We start from the raw sequence: 23513 nt of genomic DNA, 5'->3' as shown, positions 1-23513 counted from the left end.
AGGTAAGTAAAGCTTAATTTTCCCTCTCTGATCTAAACTAGAGATCGAGATGTTCCCACGCCATTCCCTTTCCTGTCACCTCCTTTACCTCCCCAAAACTAAAAGTATCTTAAATTAAACTTACAACTTACTTAAATATTATTTACAATATTTACATTATTTAATAATAAGTTCGTGCATTTGATCAATGTAAAGATAGAATATGAGATTGTAAGTCGAGGAAAACTGTAAGAAAACCTTTTTGATGATATTCTAAGAACCAACATTGACGAGACGAGATTGTGTTACATTCACAGTCTACCTACTTGAAAAATGAAATCTCTCTGCTCATTGAAATTAATTTAAGAGAAAGGATTAGTTGCAAATCAGTATATAAATCCATCATTTTGAGCTAGGAAAGTAGATGGGCTGACTGAAAAAGTATTTTCAAAATCTAATGGAAACTATTAAAAGAAACTAGATCGTCATAGTACTGGAACTGCTGGGCCCCGTAATGTTTCCTCCTGTACTTGTTGTAGGTGTCGTTCCACAGCTTGACGGACGCCTCCTCCCAGAGCGGCGCGACCGACACGCGCGAGTCGATGATGAGCGCGCGAGGGTTCGCCTGCCGCGACGGACGCCAGCGGAACGGAGTCAGACGAGATGAGTGAGGAGTTGGGTCTCTGGAATTATCAGGTAGAAGTTTACGTATAGAATATATGAGTGTTTTATGTGAATATGTGAGGAGAAAGAGGCAATTGTCCGCAGGTCAATTTAGGTAATGGCATTTCATTTTACAGTAATTAACTAATAGGATTTGCAGTAGTTATTAGCGGGTCTAGCGGTTATAGTAAATAACCTTTTTAAATATTAACAATCAGTCACTACAGACAAATAAAAATCAACCCTGTAGCAAAATTAATTTTAAAATCTCATTAAATAGTTTACAATAATGCTATTGCTTTTTTATAGTAATTACAACATAGCGCGCCGCAGAGATGACTATTGCAGTGTAAAGCGCAGTTTGCATACAAATTAAATATTTACTGAACGGTTTATTATGATCCCGACGTGACGCGCATGGTGACGGCGGACAATGAGGCCGACGATCAAATTGTTCAAATCCACGAATAATATGCGGCTCGCACTACATCCTTATTGTCCATACTAGTTGTTTGCTACGATTTCACCCGGATTCTTATGCAACCATTTCATAAAACTATTTAATATTATCTCAATCGGCTGTAGATTTCTTGTATCAATGGAAAATGACTATCGAACATAATGAGGCAGGCACTTAACACGCGAGTTGTTTTCCGCTTCGATTGTTTACTAGATCGGATTACAAATCATTAACAATAAATTAAACATGCTAAGCATTCATAGAGGTTAATAGATTTTATCATTACTTACTTGAAGAATAATTTGTTTGAGGATTGATTGAGAGGTATTATCGAGGTTAAACGTGACTGACCCAGGTTCGAATATTCCTTCTTGCTTCTGTACAATAATAGTAGGGTTTAAAGTATACTTACGTGTATTTAGCGAAGTTAGTCCACATGGTGACCATCCGGCTGATCATGTGCTTCTCCGCGGCGTGCAGCAGCGGGAACCCGTGAGGCTTGAACAGATAGAACAGCTCGTCTGCGTGCGACGCGCCCTGCACCACGTTCCAGAACCCTGAGATTATCTTCGGCATGTTTCTGAGCCCATCGTATCGGAACAGATAGTAATATATGGGCTGGTCTGTCGTCATGGCATACAGTTCCGACTCCAACACCAGCGGGAACTTTATGTGAACATCAGAGTATAGATCCACCATGTTCAATATCAAGTTTTCCTCATAAGTCGAGAAGTAATGACGCTTTATCACCTCAGCTGTGCAGTTCTTGTCCAACTCGCTCGGAAAATCTAAATCAGATTGCAACGTGTTCAAAGGATTTATTTCATCAGAATTATTTTTAATACTGGTGCCATAGTCTGCTCCTACAAAGTAAATGCCTTCTTTGTCTGTGTAGCCAATGATCATAGGCACTTTCGTGTAGTTCCCAGATCTGATGATATCTGCGGGGTACTCTGTCACGACTGGCTCCACTCCCTCTAATGGTTTTTCCACACATGGAACAAACAGATCTTTTTCAGCAAGACAGAATTTGTCTTCATATTTTCTAATAACATTAAGAATTTCTTTGGGTGTTTTACTAGCTAGAATACTGTGAATTTCTTTGGGGTCTTTGGTATTGTATCCGAATTTTCTGACTAGAGCGCTAGCTGCTCCGATAGGGTCATGCTGAAGTGCCCACGGCGCCAATGAAGATCCACTCTGAAGGATAGCTTTGTGGAATAATCCCGTAGCAGCAGATGACAGGATCATGAGGGAAGTGGACACTGCACCAGCACTTTCACCAAATAGCGTCACGTCGTTGGGATTTCCACCGAAAGCTTCGATATTCTCCTGTATCCACTTCAACGCAGCTATTTGGTCCTTCAATCCAGCATTACCTGGAGCTTCTTTAATACCTAGGCATAGGAACCCTTCCACGCTGAGTCTATAATTAATGCCCACGAATACGACGTCATTTTCTGCCAGGAAGTCGCCGCCGTAGAGGAAAGGTGATCCGGTGCCGCTGAAGAAGCATCCTCCATGGATGAACACCATGACGGGGAGAGGTTTGGTGATGTGCACCGGCGTGTACACGTTCAGTTTCAAGCAGTTCGGCTCTCCGATGGGGATGCCGCCGGAGTTCTGAGGACACCACGTGTTTTCGTCGACGGCCTCGAAGATTCCCGTCCATGTCGGAGGTGGCAGCGGCGCCTGAAAATTGTTACAAATAATGTAAATTATAGTCCACAAAGTTTCAGAATAAATTAAAATAATTTCCAAAAAATAAATGGGCATTTCATATGAACTGGTAATGTGGTTTCTCATTGTAATTTATTAAAGTTCGGGGAAGTAAACCTTTCATGTAAGGAGGATGTTGACCTCGAGTCAGTATTGACATTTTAAGTTTGGGTAAATTATACACAACACTTTCTATATCCTTGAACATTATGCACAAGACCAGAAAATAAATAAATAAATATTGAATGTCAATTTTGATCTTAAAAGCGAGTCTTAAAAAACTTAGATGCTTATTGTGCAGCTAAACCGGAGCTGAAAATATAGTATTGACATGTTAAATTGTATAAACACGCCAGTTACTGCACACAATGACATAAGTGCATGAAATCATGTTTTGTGAAACTGCGCGTCCGCTTCCATAATCTGAAGGTTTATGGCCAGTGGGTGAAGGCCTGTCAAGCCGGTGGTGGAACAACCACGCCTTTAATGTTTGTCGTGCGACCTCCCACTTATCTCACTTTAAAATCAGTACTCGAAATTCTGTAGGTTCACTTCCTCACGTTGTAAAACTTTAGATAATGTCAAGAAGCTCTGTTCTCCTCCAAGGTAATCGAGGCAATTATTTCTTTTTTCAATAGCAAGTACTGCTTGTTGGGAATTATCTTTTTTGTTAAAAAAGAACATTGCACGTCACCGGGTTTTTACCTTAGGTAACCATCGTAGCTGCATTTACAGATAATCTCGAGTAATGAAGGTCCGACCAGTTCTGCTATAAAATAGTTAAAAATAGACGCTTGTACAGGCAGCGAAGTTTAATGACCTGTTTATGGTAAGAAGGGAGAAGAGAGACTCCTAAAGTGACTATATTTAATGGACTCATTCAGGGATCAATTTTCAAAGAAATGGGTTTACCTTAATGTACATGGTTTCGTTACCTGACTTTTGCCGTTTTTACGTGTGTGAAGTAAAAAGTTTTTATTTCATGTGTCAATTGTTCCACATTCACCAGAATTTAAAGCTATCATCTTTAGTTATTGTGTTTCGACAGGCACTGGCCTGTCCTTGTATCTCTGAATGCAGTTCTACATGAAGCAATGCAACCTTGCAGCTAGATGGAGCGCTCACGTGTTCAACAAGCTACATTATTGCCGAAATATGCAGTTGCATTACACGTGCAGTTGTGTTTGTAAATCAATCAAGGTCTGTCTGGTGGTCAATTAATACCTACCTTATGCAGTCACCTTGACACGTACATAGGTGCTGGTTTGCCATGACTGACCGAATAAGTACTGAACACTAGTCTATTTAAAATTCTAGACTTATAATACAGTGCTAGACATTTACGAGTAATAAATCTTAAGACCAGATGCAAGGTAGAACGAGTTTAATTGAATATGGCCTTGAACTCGTTTGTTTAAGACGAGTGGTCAATGAATGAGATTGTTTACCTTAAGGACGCTTTTACATTTCTCACTCGCTCAATTTTAGGTAAACTAGCGGCAACACAACGACATTGCGCTCACACACACATAGAAGCCATTGTTGGCCAGATTTTGTACATCACTCAACGAAATTTGATACTTGCAAGATTTTTTATATTATTTTATTTTTTTTCGACTGTAACTAGTTGTAACTTACGTGTTTGTAAAGGGTTTCACGCTTATTGATATGATTTTTAAATTTTGTGTGATGTGTTTGTCATCGGATTATATGAGTACTGGGGGATTCAGCACTAAGTAACCCCTCTATACATAAGTATTTTGGATGAAAATAAAAACCGTTGTGAGAAATTAAAATGTAAAAAATAAAAAGGGTTTCACGCTTATTGATATGATTTTTAAATTTTGTGTGATGTGTTTGTCATCGGATTATATGAGTACTGGGGGATTCAGCACTAAGTAACCCCTCTATACATAAGTATTTTGGATGAAAATAAAAACCGTTGTGAGAAATTAAAATGTAAAAAATAAAAACAGTAAACAACCAAAAAAATATAAAAACAAAATGACAAAATTAACATATTTTTAAGAATTATTTTTAACAGTCAATATTTTTCTTGAATGTAAACTATGGTCCCTAAGGCTAGTGTATCGTGGGTCAACCAGTTCTGGAAGTAAACAGGTGTTGTAGAATTTAACTAAATGTCCTTCCATGTTTTCCTTCCAGAACTGGTCGTTTCGTTCCACAAATGCATATTTAATTTTGACATTGCCAGTCCATACGGCGAATACGCATTGGTTTTGACCAGTTACTCGTAACTGGCCCTGAATTTGGTAATACCATTTGCTTTTTTTGTTTATTATAAAACCCTCTGAGGTGCATTTTCAAAAGTCAAAAAATATCAGAATGGCTGTCACCGTAGGATGCTGAATATCTTCAAAACCACGAGGGTAGCAATTGGTAGCAACTAATGGTAGCTGGTAGCAATTAGGTAGCAACTCTCTAAATGTATTTCGAGAGGATCGGTGATTTGTGACGGCGGTCCTGATGCAAACTATTAAAAACGGTTGTCGTGTCTCATTTGTCGTGTTTCCATCATTATGAATTTTAAAAACATTAATTTATATAACATAAATTATGAACATACACACATACATACATACAAAGCCTGTCAAAATAACTCTTCTTTGGCTTTACCGTAGTTGGGTAAACTCCAACATTTTTTTTGGTCTATATCCAATTTTTTTTGGCCGTGGCATCTGTAAAAAAATTTACTATTTCATAAAAAAAAAACGTTCGCCATCATGAAATAAATACACATTTTCAAAATCACAACCCCCAAAAATCTTTTAATTGATTACTCATAATATCAAATTATTAAAAAAAATGTGCCCGCCATTTGGAATTAAAAAAAATATTACTGTCATTTTAATAGGTATCTATTATCTATACAATTCTAAAAATAAGTGCGTACGTAAGTACGGCCATGATACAACATGATGGCCGTACTTACTTTTGTTTTGATCCGAAAAAGTATCAACGTATTTCAGTCCCAGTACACAAATCGTTATAGATAGTTCAACTCAGATTTGCGCGCGGCCCTATGTGTGCGTCGGCTTGTAAATATACAACTTTCATTCGTGTGACAGTGACGTCGTCCGAGCATGACGTGTGCTCATCGCTTTTTGTTATGGGTACAGTCGTTTACGAAAATGTCTAGTTCTTCACGGAGAAAATGTTTTAAGGAGTCAGGTAGCGTTTCAAAAAAATGAAACAACATTCAAAGCTTTTTGTTATTACATTTTACAGTTTATCATTATTTTCTCATACGGCTTTTCAAATTGACATTGACAGTATCTAAGAAATAAATGAAGTGAAATATCTAAGATGAATAAAATACTCCTTACATATTTTCTAGCTCGGGGTACGCGGACAATAAATAAATGTGTGGACTAAGAATGTAAAAGACCTATAATTTAGTATAATAATGGAAACAAAATGTGTGGGGAATTTTAAAAAATTATATTGCTTCGCATAATGTCGACCAAAATAAGACGGAAATAATGAAACTCATAAATGAACGTTTAAGTCAAATTGATGAAGGGATGTTGGGTAATACTTGTCGACATGTACAAAAGAAAAAAGAAGAATACTATAGACATTTTGACATGGAGTCAGAATTTATAATTAACATTGGTGAAAGTAGCGAATCCGAAAATTCATCATTTGATTTTTCAAGTAGCGATACAGAATCATTATAAATAAATAAACGAAATTACGTAATAACTGTACTTTAAACAGCCGTATACAACCCCTAAATAACTGTATTTGTACCCGACTGTACCTCTTGTCACGCACACAAAGTCACTGTATATGTACAAGGGTTACCCACACATAGGACCGCGCGCACGACTGAGTTGAACTTACTATACACTCTTTATTTTAGATTTTACGTATTTATTTTTTCCGACAAAGCGATACACCCATGCGTCCATGAGCGCGTCTGAGCGCGGAATGACGGTCCGAGACGTGCGCATAGCGAAAAAATGTATGAAGAAATTTGAGAGTGATTTTATAATTTATTGTAAATTATAAAGTGGTTTATGTATGTCAAAAAAAAATAGCTGAACGTGTAGAAAAATACATTAGCTGTGATTGTTTTATTATTGGAAGTTATAAATAAACTCCACATTAGGGTTACACGTACTTATTCAGACCCCTTTTTTTGTACTTTTTTATGATTCTTCCGGCGGTGAAAACGAAATTGTGTAAAAAAAAGTATGGGACTGTGTAATTATAATGCATTTAACGTGGAGATGAATAAATTACCTTTCATTTAATACCATAATATTGTGAAAATTGTAACTGCTTATGTGTCAAAATGGTACCTAAAAAACATTGATATTTGCGAGAAACCGAGCAAGCGTCCTTAACTAAATCCACATAGATAACATTTGTAGAAAATCTGTTTATCTATAAATATAGTAGAATTCCGAACGATCTCTGATATAAGTGAAATGGTATGTGTAGTTGGGAAAATTGACTCTGGTAAGGATTTGTATAATTTGGTCGAATTTTTGTTTTTGAAATTATACTTGTTTGCTAGATTTATTTGAGAATATGTATTAAAATGTATTTACATAACTACTATATCTAGACAGAAAAGTATTTAAATATATAATATATAAGATACAACATAGAAAGCTATTGTTAATTAATGTCTGCAATAAATTGGCTGGTTCATGGCCATCTCTAATTGCATGTTATTTTTACTAACATATTTTATTTTGGTAAATATCATTTTGACATTGAATTATTAAATGCATATTTGATAAACGTTATATAGTTGATTGCTTTGATAAATTTCATGAATATTCATGAAATGGTATTTGTAACTGAATGTGATGTATAAATCAAAATCCTAAAATAGTTTGAAAATGCAAATAAATCTATTGAAATAAAAATTTATGGTTGAATAATGATATCCCTCGTAGGTAAAACTAATTTATACATCTAAAAAGACAGACTGTGAAAGAACTGTTTATCCCAGTCAGTCAAAACTTCTAAACTTTACTCCTTGGAACTTCAATCTATCGGTTTTGTTTAATGCTGGACATCAGTATACTGTGACCTAACTGTTATCTAACTGTCGGTAACACGGCTTATAACTATGTAGTTGATAAGTTCCGCCAACTATGTGAGTTCCGAATGTTCCGATCTATAACGATGTGAACTACCCCTTAAGTACCGCCAAGAATATTCTAAGAGTTTATTTAATGTGCACTGTAGGTACTTTATTAAACTGTAGGTACTTTATTAATGTGCACTGTAGGTACTTTATTAATGTGCACTGTAGGTACTTTATTAATGTGCACTGTAGGTACTTTATTAATAGAAAAGTATAGTGTTTATACATATGTCCCTATATTTATATTTTAAGTTGCGCAGGCTTCGAATAGTTTGAGATGATGTAAGTGTGAATGAATAATATTTGCATTTATAGACTATACATATTAACTACTTTATACCTACTTCTACAAACTAACATGAAAATAAATCTCACCTGGAAGCGGTTACTCTCATCAACCGTGGCGTAAGGAATGCCGAAGTACTGGAAGAGCTTGCCGTCGCGGGAGACGGCGCCGCGCACGAGGCCGCTGCGCGTGCGCACCGGCTGCGTCGGCTGATGCAGCACGCGCGCCGCCAGCAGCGACCACAGCACCAGCCACTTCATCACGCTGGAAACACGATACCCAAAAAAATTTTCACCATTTCAAAGAATATGAAGTACTGTTATTTTTAATTGTTGTTGTTATTTCCAAAAAGGTAAGACAGACGCTTGACAAGAAAATCCCATGCAGAATTTTCTTGAACACATGTCAGACGCTAGTGTTAAAGCAGCAGTATCTCAAATATTATAAGTGTGACTTTTCGATTCCAGGTAAAACAAGTACCTAACATTGTGACATCTTGAGGAAACCTGGACTTAAAAATCTGCAATCGTCAACCTGCCTTGAGCGCACTTTTTGCTTATCTTATGAAAGAGGCATGCCCTGCAGTGGGACAGTCAAAATGCTGATGATCATATTTTTATTTTGAGCCTCGTGTGCTGCTCGTATTGACCACAGTTCATATTCGTCAGTGTCTAATTTAATAGTCTTTATAATATTCAATTCCAGAAACTTCGAAAAAAAAATCAAATAAGTAGGTACAGGCCTAAAAACAAAACGGAGAGTTCAAGGCAATACTTATAAATATTTATTTTGTAGTTTATTGTAATGAGAAGTATAACTAAGTACAGTGTTGCTGTATTATTTAGAGGAATAACTATTAATTTAACTAATTTTCTCAATTTTCTTTACTTTTAAATAAACACCTCATGACTGTGATAGCGACTGAATTTCAGTAAATATAAACAGTGTATGCATATTTGTATGATGAAAATCTCATAGGTGCAGGTATTTACTTCCATAAAACTTTTCGTTAATTATGGTTAAGCTTGAGCATTCCGGCCACACAAAAAACAATAAAACAATCTCACCTTGGCATTTTGACTATTAAGTTTTATTCTGGGTAATGTCGTAGTTTAAACATTTATTCCTAGTAAGTTCTTATAAAAACTTTATGAACTTCGCACGTAATAAAGTAGCATTTACGATAATAGTCTGGTTGAAGGTAAACTGCTATGGAGAAGAGTGCACGGTGTGTATGCATTCATTTTCCAGTAACTGTGACAGTTTAACTGACATACCTAATAAAACTGGTTTATAAATCACAGAATTATCTATAAGGTTTATAGAATTGTTTACTTGAGATAACTAGCGTTTATGCTTTAGAATATTAGGGAGACTAGCTTATGCCCGCGGTTCCAGAGGGAATCTAGTAGAACAACTTCCCAAATCTGGATACATTGATTCTGTTGTTTTGGCATGAAAGCGTGATAGACTGTAACTTTCGCATCAATATCAAAGATTATTTATATACGAGATAATAAAGATTACAAGTAAATTGTTATCTGAGTGGGAGATGTGGTTGTGGGAAGCTATAAATACAAATCCTACCATAATATACGAAGTTATAATTTTACGGTATAACGGGAAATTTAGTAACGTTCATATTACAACAAAAACGTGAGCAAAAAATTGTAGAATAATTTTTTGCGATTTCAAATCGCACAGGTGGAAATAAAACCATAAATCGACAACAACTCGAAAACCACAAAAAAAATACGCGGAAATACTTGGGGTTTTGACTTTAACTAAGCATAAGGTATCTAGATTTGACGTCACCTTTCAGACCACCCTATATAGACTACGCATAGTCTCTCTTTCAGGAATTATTATTTGGAATTTCCTTTTATGGAAAGATTTCCATACACTCTACTTCAAAACGAAATATACATGTTTAGCTTTTTAATTAACCGATTTCAAAGAAAGGTGGTTCACAGTTTGACATGTATGTGTGTATGTTTGTGCGCGATTATCTCTCGTTTGGCTGACTTGATTTCAGCATCATATTATTTAGTCACATTGAGGAAAAGGTCTTAATTGTATTACTAAAGCCGGTTTTATTTTTTTTGTAAAAAAGATTTTAAAGAGTTACAATTTTCATAATTATTTAATTTATTTACGACTATGAAGCATGTACATAATTTATGTTGGTAGGCATGACATTTGAATAGGTACGTTTACGTTGACGAAAACAAACGTGATTCGACAGTCACGGGTTACTTTTAATTATCATGTCGGCAATACAAATATTACCTACCTATTTAATTTTTACTATAATTAGAATCATCTTGACATAAAATTAATTTGCTGTTTTTCATTGTTCATCACGTAAAATCAAGTCAAATAAGTCAAATAATGGAAATTAAAAAATATATATATTTAAATAAATAAACAAATTAATTAACCGTCCGACTCACCTAAATTTTTGTCACACATAAATATATAAAAGTACGAAATAATCCTCTTTAGCACTAGATAACAGTCGCGTAACTTGCGCGCGCGCACCTCTGTGGTCTACTACTGTGGCGAGCGTCGTGCATTGTCACTGGAGGCACGGAATGTGACGTACACTAGGTACTAGACACAATGTTAATGTCTCCACATAAACTAAAGGTAAATAAAAACCTTATTTTATTTTAGGTACTTTTGTAATGTAACTAATATTTGTCATGGCCACTTTGTGAAGCTGCTGAAAATTCGACAAACAAGCAATGATTTATTAAAATTTTATTTTATATTTTAAAGGTAGCGATTTATGCATATGTAAATAATGTGTTTATGCCTTATGTGTGTGTAGGAAACTAAACTATTCGTAAGAGGTCCGAAATAGTAAAACAAAATGTAAATTGTATTGTGATCGAAATATATACAAATCAGTTTAGGATTTGGAAGCTGCGATACTACAGATTGATGCATAAACCTTGTAAGGCTATTGAAAGAAGGCAAATAATGTTGTCAGAAGAAAAATGGATAATTTGTACAATCTTGGGCCGAGAACAACTAACATATTTTTTTACGGAGACATTTAAACAAGTGACAAACAAATCTTAGGTCAAGACTTTTGAGATAACCTTAACTTTTTGCAATAAGGCCGACGGCCAGAGGCTGAGTGCTAAATAAATAGGCGTTGGTTAAAGATATACGCTTATACGTGCTGACAGATCATCATCCTCCGAGCCTTTTTCCCAATCATGTTGGGGTCGGCTTCCAGTCTAACCGGATTCAGCTGAGTACCAGTGCTTTACAAGAAGCGACTGCCTATCTGACCTCCTCAACCCAGTTACCCGGGCAACCCGATACCCCTTGGTTAGACTGGTGTCAGACTTCCTGGCTTCTGACTACCCGTAACGACTGGCAAGGATGTTTAATGACAGCCGGGACCTACAGTTTAACGTGCCATCCGAAACACAGCCAATGGTGTCTAAGATATGCTTAGAAAGTACATACAAACTTAGAAAAGTTGCATTGGTACTTGCCGGACCTGGGATAGAACCTGCGCCCTCATACTTGAGAGGTTGATCCTTTAGGGTGCTTACATAAAGAAACAGGTTGCCGGTACAGACAAACCTGTACGGGTAGGTACCGATACCGATATACCTGCACTGATCGATACCTACCCGTACAGGTTTGTCTGTACCGGCAACCTGTTTCTTTATGTAAGCACCCTTACCCACTAGGCCACCACGACTTTTTTGACGTGCTGACAGATAAATATGTAAATACTAACTTCCGCCCGCGGTGTCACCCACAATCTGAGGGAAGTACTTACCGCACATGGATGAAAATAAATGTCATCCAAGATATCAGCCTCCATAAAATTGAATACAAGAAGTAAAACTAGAAATCTAAAGGAAATTCAGTATTTAACTGCAATAAAATGAAAAACGAAGCCTGGACAAGTCCTGGCTAATTAATTGACCGAGTATAAACAGCGCGCTACGGACCCGCGCCGGTAATAATTAATGCATTGTTTTAATTCTACAATGTTAGTAGTATAGTGTCTTTGAGTCCTTTCTCGATATAGCTATTTTATAGGATTTTCTGGTTCTTGTCATCAAATCTAACATTGTCAACGTTTCCTTGTCACATTTTATCATATCCACTCCACTTAAATTTATTTTGCAAGCTGACACATAGGCATACCATATTTCCAAGAATTGTTTTTATAACTACACATTAAACGGATCTCAAGGAAATGTTACCTTGCGAAACAAAATTATTGGATACCTTGCCTGTTTTTTCTTTTAAATTATAAAGCTAAAATTAAAATAATTTCATCCTATAATGTTTCCTGCCTGCGACTATTATTTGGAAGGAAATGGCGAAACATTTGCTTCTAACAATCACACGTATTTCGAACATATTGCAACAATCGATCAACGTCTAGGTAAATAATGATGGAATAAAAATAATAATGGGTTCTTAAATGCTCACCTAGTGGTATGTTAATGGGAAAATAAGGGTTAGTTTTATTTATTTCGTGTGCTTTAAGCTCATACTATTCGGTAACTTTCCTGCCCTTATTCCAATTTCATTGGATCCAAAAAGTCTGCACAGCACGTCTATCTCATTCATACGTCTCTGTCGGACGTCATGGCACTGACATTCTTTCTAATAAATAATTTCTATAGTGTCAAAGAATTTCTGGAATTACCGATATAAAATGTAAAGTATTTTTTTTTACAATTCAAGAACAATTTTGCATGCTACATTATTTTAGCTAAACATGTGATCAAATTGTGCAAATAAATATTCTTATTCTTTTGGGGTAAACATTTCTGTTTCTTAGCCATTTGGCTAGTTTTGACTGCATTTACGGGCGTTCTTATTCTAGAAATTTTGTCTCTTCTCTCCATACCCCACACCTTGACTGCAGGTTTCAATATAGCTTCTCTATCTTGCCATTTTCAAAATCCCTCTCTTACCTATACTCATTCATATCAACAGATAAAGCGAGAACTTTATCTGTTCGCATAATCTACACATTCCTCTTGACATTTTCATTCATGTCCTTGCATATTTAATGGTTCCAATAAATTAGAGAATTTTATACATTCTCAAGCTTATTAACTTTACACTTAAAATTAACTGTGTCAATGTCTGCGGAGTAAAGTTGCAACATCAGGTCAAGGCTACGTCCTTAGATTGCAGAATGCACTATATCATATCAAATTTCGACCGATCCGGTAACTAATTATTTATTAAAATGTTCTGTTTTAGATACACTGAGGTTATCGTAGTTTTGTTCTATTTAAGAAGGTGAAGAACCAAAACATAAATAATTTCCGATTTTAGTATTAAACATTTCTGTCGTTTTGTTTACATGTACCATCATCATCATAAGAACCATTACCTTGAGTTTAGAAGCATTGACAATTGGGGTCCACTAGGTAGCTGTTGTTTAATGGTCAGAGTAATGACACTCTTCGGCGAATAGCTTAATCTGGTAGTCTGTCTGTGAGTAATCGAACTCTCATCTATGTTTATTAGCGAATGATTCTTGATTCCATTTTTGTGACTTAGAGCTCTTTCGTCATTAGCAGCATCCACTTCCGTAGCACTGACAGATAGTGCTTGTCATTATCTGTGGTCTATTTGTACAACACTGACATACATACAACACAACGAACTGACTATGATGTCCTTATAACCCAGTTCACTATTCATGATAAACTTTGCACTGGATCATCGTTTAGTTATTTGCCTGGCTCTTATACATTTGGAGTGGACATTACATAGAAGTTGCCAGCCTTTCTCCAGCTACTGCTTTTCTTTTTATTCAGCTAGACAATCAAGCACATAGGTGGTTCACTGCTTAGCTTCTTGTGTATGCACTTACCTGGTCAATTATGTATGAAGAATATCAACAAAAAATTCTGTATGCAGTAGGATTGTTATTATTGCTTGACCTACTAACTCATGACCTTACACCATCAGTTGAAGGTTGTCCTTGCAAACAGCCATCAATATAATAGAACGCTTCGAAACTATCGACCTTCAATAATTCCGTGAATATTTGATCATGTGTGATGTTCAATAACATTACTCAGTCAACAGTTCGCGATAACCGGTTTTTCAACTTGATAGTTAATCTTAGTTTAGTTAATTCGATAACCACAAGTTAGTAAGGTAGTAAGCGAGCGTATTAGACTAGGTTGAGACAAGAAAATGTATGTCTGAATTGTTTAACAAGCGATAATAGTTGTTAGTGATTAAGGTAAGGTTTAAATTAAAGCTGTGTACTTATTACCGAGAATTATGACTGAGTCAATGAGGCATTGTTTTAGTTATTTATTGTTTGCATTGTTTGTAAATAAGACATATTTTATTTTTATTTTTATTTATTCATTATATCCTAAGGAGTAAGGAACTTAATGAGCATTCACAACTTTATCAGAAAATTATTTTTGATGTCATCAAGTACATTGATAACGAAAATAAGAGACGACTTTTATTTTAACCATTTTAATGTTACTCCTTTAAGTACTACTCCTATGTTCTCCTTTGTATACTCACTATATACTACTCCCATACGGACCTACTTCTTCATGAATACCTGAATCTATAAATGTGAATTGTCATTCATAACGGATGGATGAGCCTACAACCTTTTTTAGACTGATCGTTCATAGATTATGTAGCAGTCCTGCCGATAATAGCGAAGATATAGTAACATCATCTGTACCGATATTGTACTATTATTGTTTGATTAGCGCTAAACGGATGCGTTTCCTGTTAGGTACCTAATTGGTAGGCAGTCTCGCTCCTAAAGCCTTGGAAAGCTAGTACTTATATCATAGTTGCCATTAACCATGGATTTAATTTTATGAGATAGACCCCTAACGTAATGATCAAGGCTGCGAAGTTATTTCGTCCTTTGATCGTCACAAAATTATGAAACCCTGACCTAAAGAACCTAAGTCCTCAATACCAGTAGACCACAAACGCACTTAAAATAGTACATATTAACGCAAGCCTTCTAAGGGCCATATTAACATTCACCTAGTTAAGTTCATTAATCTGTTGTAAAAGAAAGTGTAATTAGAAACTTAAGTTATGATTAGAAAATGCAATAACCATGCATTATGTATGGCGATGTAAACTAGTTTAACAACACTTATGATTGGTAGGCATGTATGTATGTATGTACCATCGTAGATGGACAAGATTCAAATGCTCATCTACCAAGATTCAACTATGAAGAAATGTTGACAAGAAAGTAATGAAAAGTTAATAGCATTATCGGCTCATCGCATGTGAAACCAGTACACGCCGGCTGCACTCACTAGTATGTAGGTTGCAACACGCACAAATCGTTACATTTAACCACTATACCATTACAAATATTGGCACACAAACAAACACACACCTTTTTCTCCACCAGCTCATCACTTCAACATTTGTGCAACAACACTGAAGTATCATGGTTGTATTTTTCACGCATCGTCTTGGGAGATGGTAACTATTGGAATAAGAATGCGCACGCGTCACACGTTATCACTTGCGCGCGAGTCTCGCGACTTTGGCAATCGGCGTGATACGACGGCTTTCACAACGAAGGCTGTTTGACAATAGGCGCAGGCGCAGGTGGAAGGGACGCAGTTATCAATGGTTACGTAACACCCACGTGCGTTGTAGGACCCACTCCGCGACATTGATGCCTACTGCACCGATTGGTGCTCACTGCAGCGAACAACAAAGGAGTTGAGTAATAGTAAACGAATGAGGATTTAGATTGTTCGTTTGTTTTGTTGGTTTGCGATACTGTTTGGCTCTAATGTTGTGTTGTTGCATTTTTTGCATAATAGTTTGAGATTTTGGGGTGTGTGTGAAACACTCGCGTTTAGCCGCATCCGGAGTGTGGAATCCTACATGAACATATTTGGGAAAATGATCGGCACATGATGACTTAACTTAAAAGTAACAGGAGTTTATTGTGAGTATCATGAAGGTCAATGTGATTTTATAGAAAAATAATAATCACAAACAGAAGGAGACAAACCACATCCTGACTGCGGTAAAAACCAAATTGACCTACAGACGACGTAATTTTTGTGCAATTAAGGTAAATGGCCTTGTAAGTCATATCGTAGGTGGGCTGCGGGATTGTTCGAAAGAGTTACCGCGGCCCTGGTACATAAAAGGCCTACGACGGAATACGACGACTTTTAGTCAGTAAAAGTCTGACACACTAATCGTAGGTATTAATCAGTGGCATGACACTACCTCCATCAGTACCTAAATTGAGATACACATGAGATGGGCAAGTATGGTCTACTTTCCTACATATCAGGTACTAATCTGTCGTACATTGTAACGTGCAGTTATGTTTGAGACCTGTGTTTGTTGTCAGAATTTTACTGACTAAAACCTACCTATGTTCCTTCTCGAATTAAATGAAGTGTGAGATAATTATGTATACAAGCTGTTGATTTGCATCCGTGCCATATTCAAGGACGTAATTATGCTAATGATTCTCGACCCAATTCAACAAAAAAATTGGTACGTAATTTTTTTTATTTCTTTTTTCTGAATTCCGTCAATGTCATCTAGCCTTATTTAAACTTGGCGCGTGTGTTACTGCCCTGAAAACCGTGCTGCGCCCTCACACAAACGCAAACACAAAGCATACGCAACGATTTTTCATAAATTTAATTCATAAAATTGGATTACTTCTGAAATACTACGACATTACAATGACAAAAAAAGCAGTGCATATTAGCTATTTCCCGTCTACTGTGATTACAATCGATTATCTACGTATTTTATGTCCTCCTCCTAAAGTATGGCACAAATGCAAATCAACACCTTGTATACGAGTATATCCAATCCTGTGGGTTATTATCTATTGTCAGAAGTTTCCTCAGGTTCTTTAATAAATAGATTATTTAATTATCATATTCACTTTATTTTCTGTTACTATTTACACCTCATTTTGGTACAAAACTAGACATTATAACTTATTAAGGGCAAGCAGTTTAGAATTACCAGGTATTTCAGTGGCTTTTAGAAAATTGTTTACTAATTCTAGTCTTTTCCGATAATTTCTCAAGAACAATTGATTACAATTCTCTTCTGATGAGTCTGCACGATTCTTGTGGTTCTTTTGGCATTATTGGCCAATAAGCTGGTTTTACCAATAAATTAATAATTAATTTAAAAACCATCTACCATGATATTTTTTCATCTAACACTTAACATTCGTTTTAAAAATATTAATTCTCTTATGATGAAATTGTCTAATAATTATCTCAGTCAGTTATAATTTTATATTATGACTAGCTTCTGCCAGCGGTTTCACCCGCATCCCGTGGGAACCTCTGCACGATCCCGGATAAAAAGTATCTAACATATGGGCTATCTAACACCGAAAGAATTGTTCAAATCGGACCAGTAGTTCCTGAGATTAGCGCGTTCAAACAAACAAACAAACTCTTCAGCTTTATAATATTAATATAGATTTTCCTAAACTTAGATGCTAAGTTTTGTCAACACCAAGTAGAAATGGTTTTTCTTCTGGCCTCGTTTTCCTATACTTTGCATAAGTGGTGTTCCACAACTGCAGAGCATGGGTGTTGTCCTCCCATATCGGCGCCATGGACAGTTCCTCGTCTATCACCATCAGCTTGGGCTCCGGGAGCTCTGCTGACTCCCATTGTGGCAACATTGATGATGAAGCCTGAGTGGGGTTGCTGGAACAAGCAGTATTTTAAATTAGAAAGAAATAAGGCTGGTAAATAAAACTAATCATAGCATAACAGAATATTGTTGACATCCGTTGAGACAACACTGTTTTGGCCTTCATTGGATTCATGTTTTTAGTCTACATCTTCAAGAGTAAAATCCTTTTAGAGTACACTAGCTTCCGCCAGCGGCTTCGCCCGCGTGGTGTGTTGATAAATAGTAGCCTATGTGTTAATCCAGGGATCACCGATGTACATACCAAATTTCAACCAAATCGGTCCAACCGTTTTTGCGTGATTGAATAACAAACATACATCCATACATTCTCACAAACTTTCACATTTAAAATATAAGTAGGATAGGATTTTGACATGATTTATTATAAAGCATTCTAGTATTAAATCACTTAAACCAAAGAATAGAGATCTAATTTTGGACAAAGTCCCAAAGAAGCAACAAGTTCATAAAACTTACCCGTATTTGGCAAAGTTGGTCCACAGTTCGGTGAATTTGTCTATGAATTTAAGTTCCAAGGTGGCAGGCAAGGCCAGGGAGCTGAACAAGTAGAACAGCTCATCAGCATGGGTGGCGCCCGGGGAGCCGCGGAAACCGAACGCTAACTTGGCGTAGTTCAAGAACCCATCGTATTGGAACTTGTAAGCGAACACCGGCTTATTCAACGTGCGTAGGAACAAGTCAATAGTAGCCACCACAGGGTAAATTATACTCGCATCACCTTGGAAACGTGACAGCTTCCTAAGGGAATCTTTTTCTTTAGTTAATTTCTCACCACCCATGTACAGCTCGTCGAACATTTTAGCTGTTTTCAACTTTTCCTCATCTGTAGGGAATATCAGGTCTCGTGGTAGCGCATCATAGAAGTTCACATTAGCCAGAGTAGTCTCATTTTCTCTGCCAATAAAGTAGTAACCTTCCTGGTCGTTAAATCCAATAATTACTGGAACCTTGTTATATTTACCCTCCGTAATATCCTTTTTTCTCCGTAATCAGATTGTAAGGACTATCAGGCAAGAACTGTTCTACATTATGTATCTTCTTTTCAATGCAGGGCACAAATACGTTTTCTGAGATTATGGCATCGCCTTTCTTACGAGGCACACGGTGGGACAGCAGGTCCTCGGCTGTCGTGTTGGCGAATAAATTGTAGATTTCAGTAGGGTCTTCTGTGGAATATCCCATTTGTTTGGCAAGACGGCTCGCTATGGTCAAAGGTTCAAACTGCACAGACCAATGTGCCAGCGCGGACCCACTCTGCATGATCGCTCTGTTGAACAAACCCTTAGACATTGGAGACAGCAAGTGATAACTGACTGAAGAAGCTCCTGCACTTTCTCCAAAAAGAGTTACATTGTCGGGATTCCCTCCGAATGCTTTTATATTGTTCCGCACCCACTTAAGAGCTTCGACTTGGTCTTTCATACCAACATTGCCGGGTGCCTCCTTAATGCCCAGGCAGAGGAATCCTAAGACTTCGACTCTGTAATTGAAGGTAACCAGGATAACTCCATGTTTGACGAGGAACTTGGGTCCGTAGGCGAAGGGGGATCCAGAGCCGTCTCTGAAGCCCCCTCCATGGATGAAGACCATGACGGGCAGCAGGGAGTCGCTGGTCTGCATGGGGGTGTACACGTTGAGGGTGAGGCAGTCCTCCTCACCGAGGATTCGGGAGCCGGAGAAGCGCTGCTTGCACCTGATGTGTTCATTACGAGCGTCGAATATGCCGTCCCATGTTGGATTCGGTTCAGCTGCCTGGAAAGTTGAAAATATTTTATGCATTAATTGAGCACAGTACAGAAGATCATTTGTCATAATAACTTGAATTATTAATTGAACCCGTTAACACTTAAGGACCTACGATAACAGTTATGACTGACTGTGACATTTCATTAAAAATGTATCGCGACAATTAGCCAACACTTCGGCACAGAATGTGATTAGAAGCAATCACAAGTAGATTAGTGACCGCCGCGACGTAACCTGCATCATTAACGTGGACTATTACTGCCCTTCACTGGAACTGTTGTAAGTGTTTCTGAATACTTCAGACCAATAAGGATTAATATGACCGGCGACAATGCTTAATTGGTACTTTGGTTTAAACAATGAAAAACAATTGCAAAATAAGGAATTAATATCGTAACAGATGATATGAAGGAAAAGCGAATTCCTTTACCGGAGGACTATATTATGACATGAAAAATCTCATTTTGAGCAGACTGCAAATGAAGATGGCAGGAAGAAGATACTATAAGCTTAATCACTGAATAAAGTTTAGTTTCTCTTAGTTAAACTTACTTGAAACCTATGCTTAACGGTAGCATAGGGTATGCCGAGATATTGCAAATGTAACCCATCTGGAGACACCGACCCTCGAGCCTGGCCTCCCGTCAGCTGCACGGGTGCCGTCGGCTGCGGCACCAGCGGAGCAAGCCATAGCGAGGTCAGCACCAGCAGCTTCCAACTCGTCAGCCATTTCAAATAGCTCTTCATTCTCAGACTATTCTATATCATCTATCGTTGTATCTGCATTAGTACTTCTACTAATTATCACCACATTGGTTCTTAGTCACCAAAATGCATCATTGAATGTATCAATGATGACTTTGCGTTTTTAGTGTTAGACAAATAATTTGCCCATATTAATTCAAGGTTTTAGAGGGTAAAACGTCTAGATCGGCGTTTTGATGTTGTAGAACCGTTATAAACCATTTTGTTGTTCTTTTGTGTATTGATGGGAATCTGAAACAAAAGATAATATGAACTTAATTGGTATAATGATTGAAGTCTAAGTACTTAATCAGCTGTAGACCCTGTTGGCCCTAACAAGATTACGAGAAGTCAGGTACTTATCTAATAATATCTCTAGTAGCGTAATCCTAATTAGTGGAAAAACAAAATTAAATAAAATTAATATTAAATTATCGTTATATGTATTTGCAACAGTTTAGCATAATAACATTATTTAATTTTAATGTTCGGTTTTTAATTTTATTCGGTTTAGTAATCCATTAATAGATATTCATATACGAGAAAACTTGTTTTAATTGAAAAAAGAAGCAGTTTCTTGTTTAAATTTTACAATGCTGACAAGCTTTATTATCTATTCTAGAAATACCCACTTCTTAAGGTCAGAGTCATCTCACTTGACCCGTCAATGTCGTAACACCTGGCTGTTATACAAGTTATGTGTATTTTTAGGGTCAATTCCCACTGAAAGAGCAGCGGCCGGCAGCGGCCGGCAGCGGCCGTAATTGCAAGGGATTGAGCGCGAGCGCGGCGGGCCGCGCGGCGCCGCACCGCGCCGCGCTCTTACATTTTCCGTGCTCTTACGGCCGCTGCCGGCCGCTGCTCTTTCAGTGGGAATTGACCCTTAGGATACCGGTTAAGTTTTATTATAATTTTAGCCGCGGATACATGAATTGTTGATTTGATCCAATATTTTATAAATTTTTGCTTACTTCTGGGTTAAGTGAACATTGCTCAGAGCAATGACCCGCGATACATTGCAAAACAAGTTTTAGCTTACAAAAAACCCGACGGACATAATGTTTATAATATGATGTTTGGAGTTCGAGATTCTATCACTTTTAATGATATGATGATCTAATTCAACTAATTGGTTATTGGGATGGTATGGTGCAATCACTTTTTTAAACAATTGTACTGATTAAAAAAGTGTGTTTACAATTTTAGAAAGTTTAAGTAGTTAGCAGATATATCCCTTAGTTATCTTCCAAATGTTGCATTTGTTGGTATTCGTATGAGTCAAATGTATTGAATAATGTTGGCAGGGTTAGTAGGCCTTGATGCCCTTTACGGTAAACAAAGATAATAATCATCTTGAGAATATTTTGTTGCTATCAATATTATGGCAACTCATTTGTTATCTCTTTTGAGAAATTAAGTTTCAAGTGAAAAGTTAGAAGTATAAAGTCTATGAACAGACTAATTTTAAAGATTTTGAATAAAGTCATCCTATAAACTATTGACATTAATACAAAAGCAATATTAGAAAAAAAAATCTCAAAGTACCGGCGTTTAAGTGTGGACTGGATGAAGGTACCCTGGACCATATATTTTTTGACTGTCCTATCAACTCATCCTTTGATTTATATGGTCGTCTCCAAAAACTTAAAATTCCTCTCCCGACTAACTTCCGTTCCCTCCTATCCCACTCCTGTCCAGAACTGCTCCAGATGCTGTTGATGTTCATTAATCAAAACAATATTAAATTATAAATTGTGGCCTATATTTAGGCCACAGTTTGTATGGTTGTGGTATATATTATATGTTATGTGTTACTAACATTTTGTTGTTGTTTTTATATATGTAAATATATTTCTGTTTGTTTCAGTGCCGTCCTACTAACACATTAAGTTACACAAGATCGGCCACAGCACCATCTTAAATCAATATATATATATTTTTAAATTTATTTTAATTAAAAGCACTTCTTGCTTCTCATCCCACTTGTCATTGGCAGAATCGTCGAAATTGACATCGACACGGATTGCCATATACAAAAATAGAATAGAATAGAACATTTGTTTACTTTTTAGCACGAGCTGTGTTACCATTGACCTCACTAGATTCACGAGCACCACGCGTCTTATCAATCAATAATTAGCCTTACACGGACGAAATAAGATGCAAATCACATAGCTAAATAATGGCCACTATGTCATTATAATGCAACACACAAGGTGCGACTATTTAGCCTACTTACATGACTGTCACATGTCACAGAACTATTAAAACTATTCCACTTTTCTTATAAAACTTCACTGATTGAAATTCACACGTGTTGTTATATAATTAGAGTTGATATTGGATTGTGTCAGAGTGAGAGGAGATAGTGACTTTCTCAGCGCAGTACGGAGGCGTACGCGCTCGCGTCTGATCGTCGCGAGAATGCGCGCGCGACGTCCACCGGGCGACTTACACTGACACGGTTTTACCACAACTTGCTAATTAATATAATCGGACGGTACACATTTGTTTGTGTTTTTGTTCGAGGATTTTTTGGTTACAATAATAATTTAAATTAGACACAGTCCCTCTTATTATAAAACGCGGTATCAAATAAGTATCGGCTTTTGTACTACCTTTAATCCAGCTTTAAGTACGACCTTGAAAAAACGTTATTACAAAACGCAGTTTATCGCAAGTCCTATTACTATCTGTAGTACAAAAGATAAACCATCGAGCCCCCTAGTTTAACTGCAGTACTTAGTCGACAAACGTCAAATTCCGACATTATTTACTTTCGAGGTTATTTGTTTTGTGATGAAAAAAACGAAAGTGGATATAAATATGTGTGATTTGGAATACTTGGATGTGTTAGAATACTATTGAGAGTGTCCGGGGACCCAACAGAGTGCGTCATCGAGAAAATCTCTTCAAATTACCTGACGGATATAAATATCGATTTACGTTTTTCGAAATAATACGAAGAAGATTTGGAACAAGATTGTGTGATTGTGTTTCCGACATGTATCAGTGCGTTTGACTGTATAAATAGACATCAGAATAAAAGA

At 36.8% G+C, this 23513-nt stretch overlaps 1 protein-coding gene and 1 pseudogene across 1 annotated transcript; both read right to left on the bottom strand.

Annotated features, from left to right (window-relative positions):
* Positions 1-33: 33 nt before the first annotated feature.
* LOC124638402 (juvenile hormone esterase-like) lies at positions 34-10790 on the bottom strand. The gene is made up of 4 exons (XM_047175358.1): positions 10689-10790; positions 8325-8499; positions 1515-2794; positions 34-662 (listed from the first exon to the last, which is right to left on the bottom strand). The coding sequence occupies exons 2-4, from the start codon at positions 8493-8495 to the stop codon at positions 434-436; spliced, it is 1680 nt and encodes a 559-aa protein (XP_047031314.1). The 5' UTR covers positions 8496-8499; positions 10689-10790; the 3' UTR covers positions 34-433.
* A 6837-nt stretch (positions 10791-17627) lies between these two features.
* On the bottom strand, positions 17628-22919 carry LOC124638017 (annotated as a pseudogene).
* Between the last annotated feature and the right edge of the window lie 594 nt (positions 22920-23513).

This window comes from Helicoverpa zea, chromosome 17, assembly GCF_022581195.2.
Source record: "Helicoverpa zea isolate HzStark_Cry1AcR chromosome 17, ilHelZeax1.1, whole genome shotgun sequence".
Classification (NCBI taxonomy): domain Eukaryota; kingdom Metazoa; phylum Arthropoda; class Insecta; order Lepidoptera; family Noctuidae; genus Helicoverpa; species Helicoverpa zea.
The sequence above is the reverse complement of the archived record's forward strand: the minus strand, read 5'-3'. Positions and strand labels throughout refer to the sequence as shown.

What these genes read in the sequence shown, in the direction of transcription:
- LOC124638402 (XM_047175358.1), bottom strand. Translation starts at nt 8,495, where the DNA reads ATGAAGTGGCTGGTGCTGTGGTCGCTGCTGGCGGCGCGCGTGCTGCAT. An exon ending in ATGAGAGTAACCGCTTCCAG is followed by an intron (nt 2,795 to 8,324) that starts GTGAGATTTATT and finishes AACAATTTTCAG; the next exon opens with GCGCCGCTGCCACCTCCGAC. An exon ending in ACTAACTTCGCTAAATACAC is followed by an intron (nt 663 to 1,514) that starts GTAAGTATACTT and finishes TGATAATTCCAG; the next exon opens with AGACCCAACTCCTCACTCAT.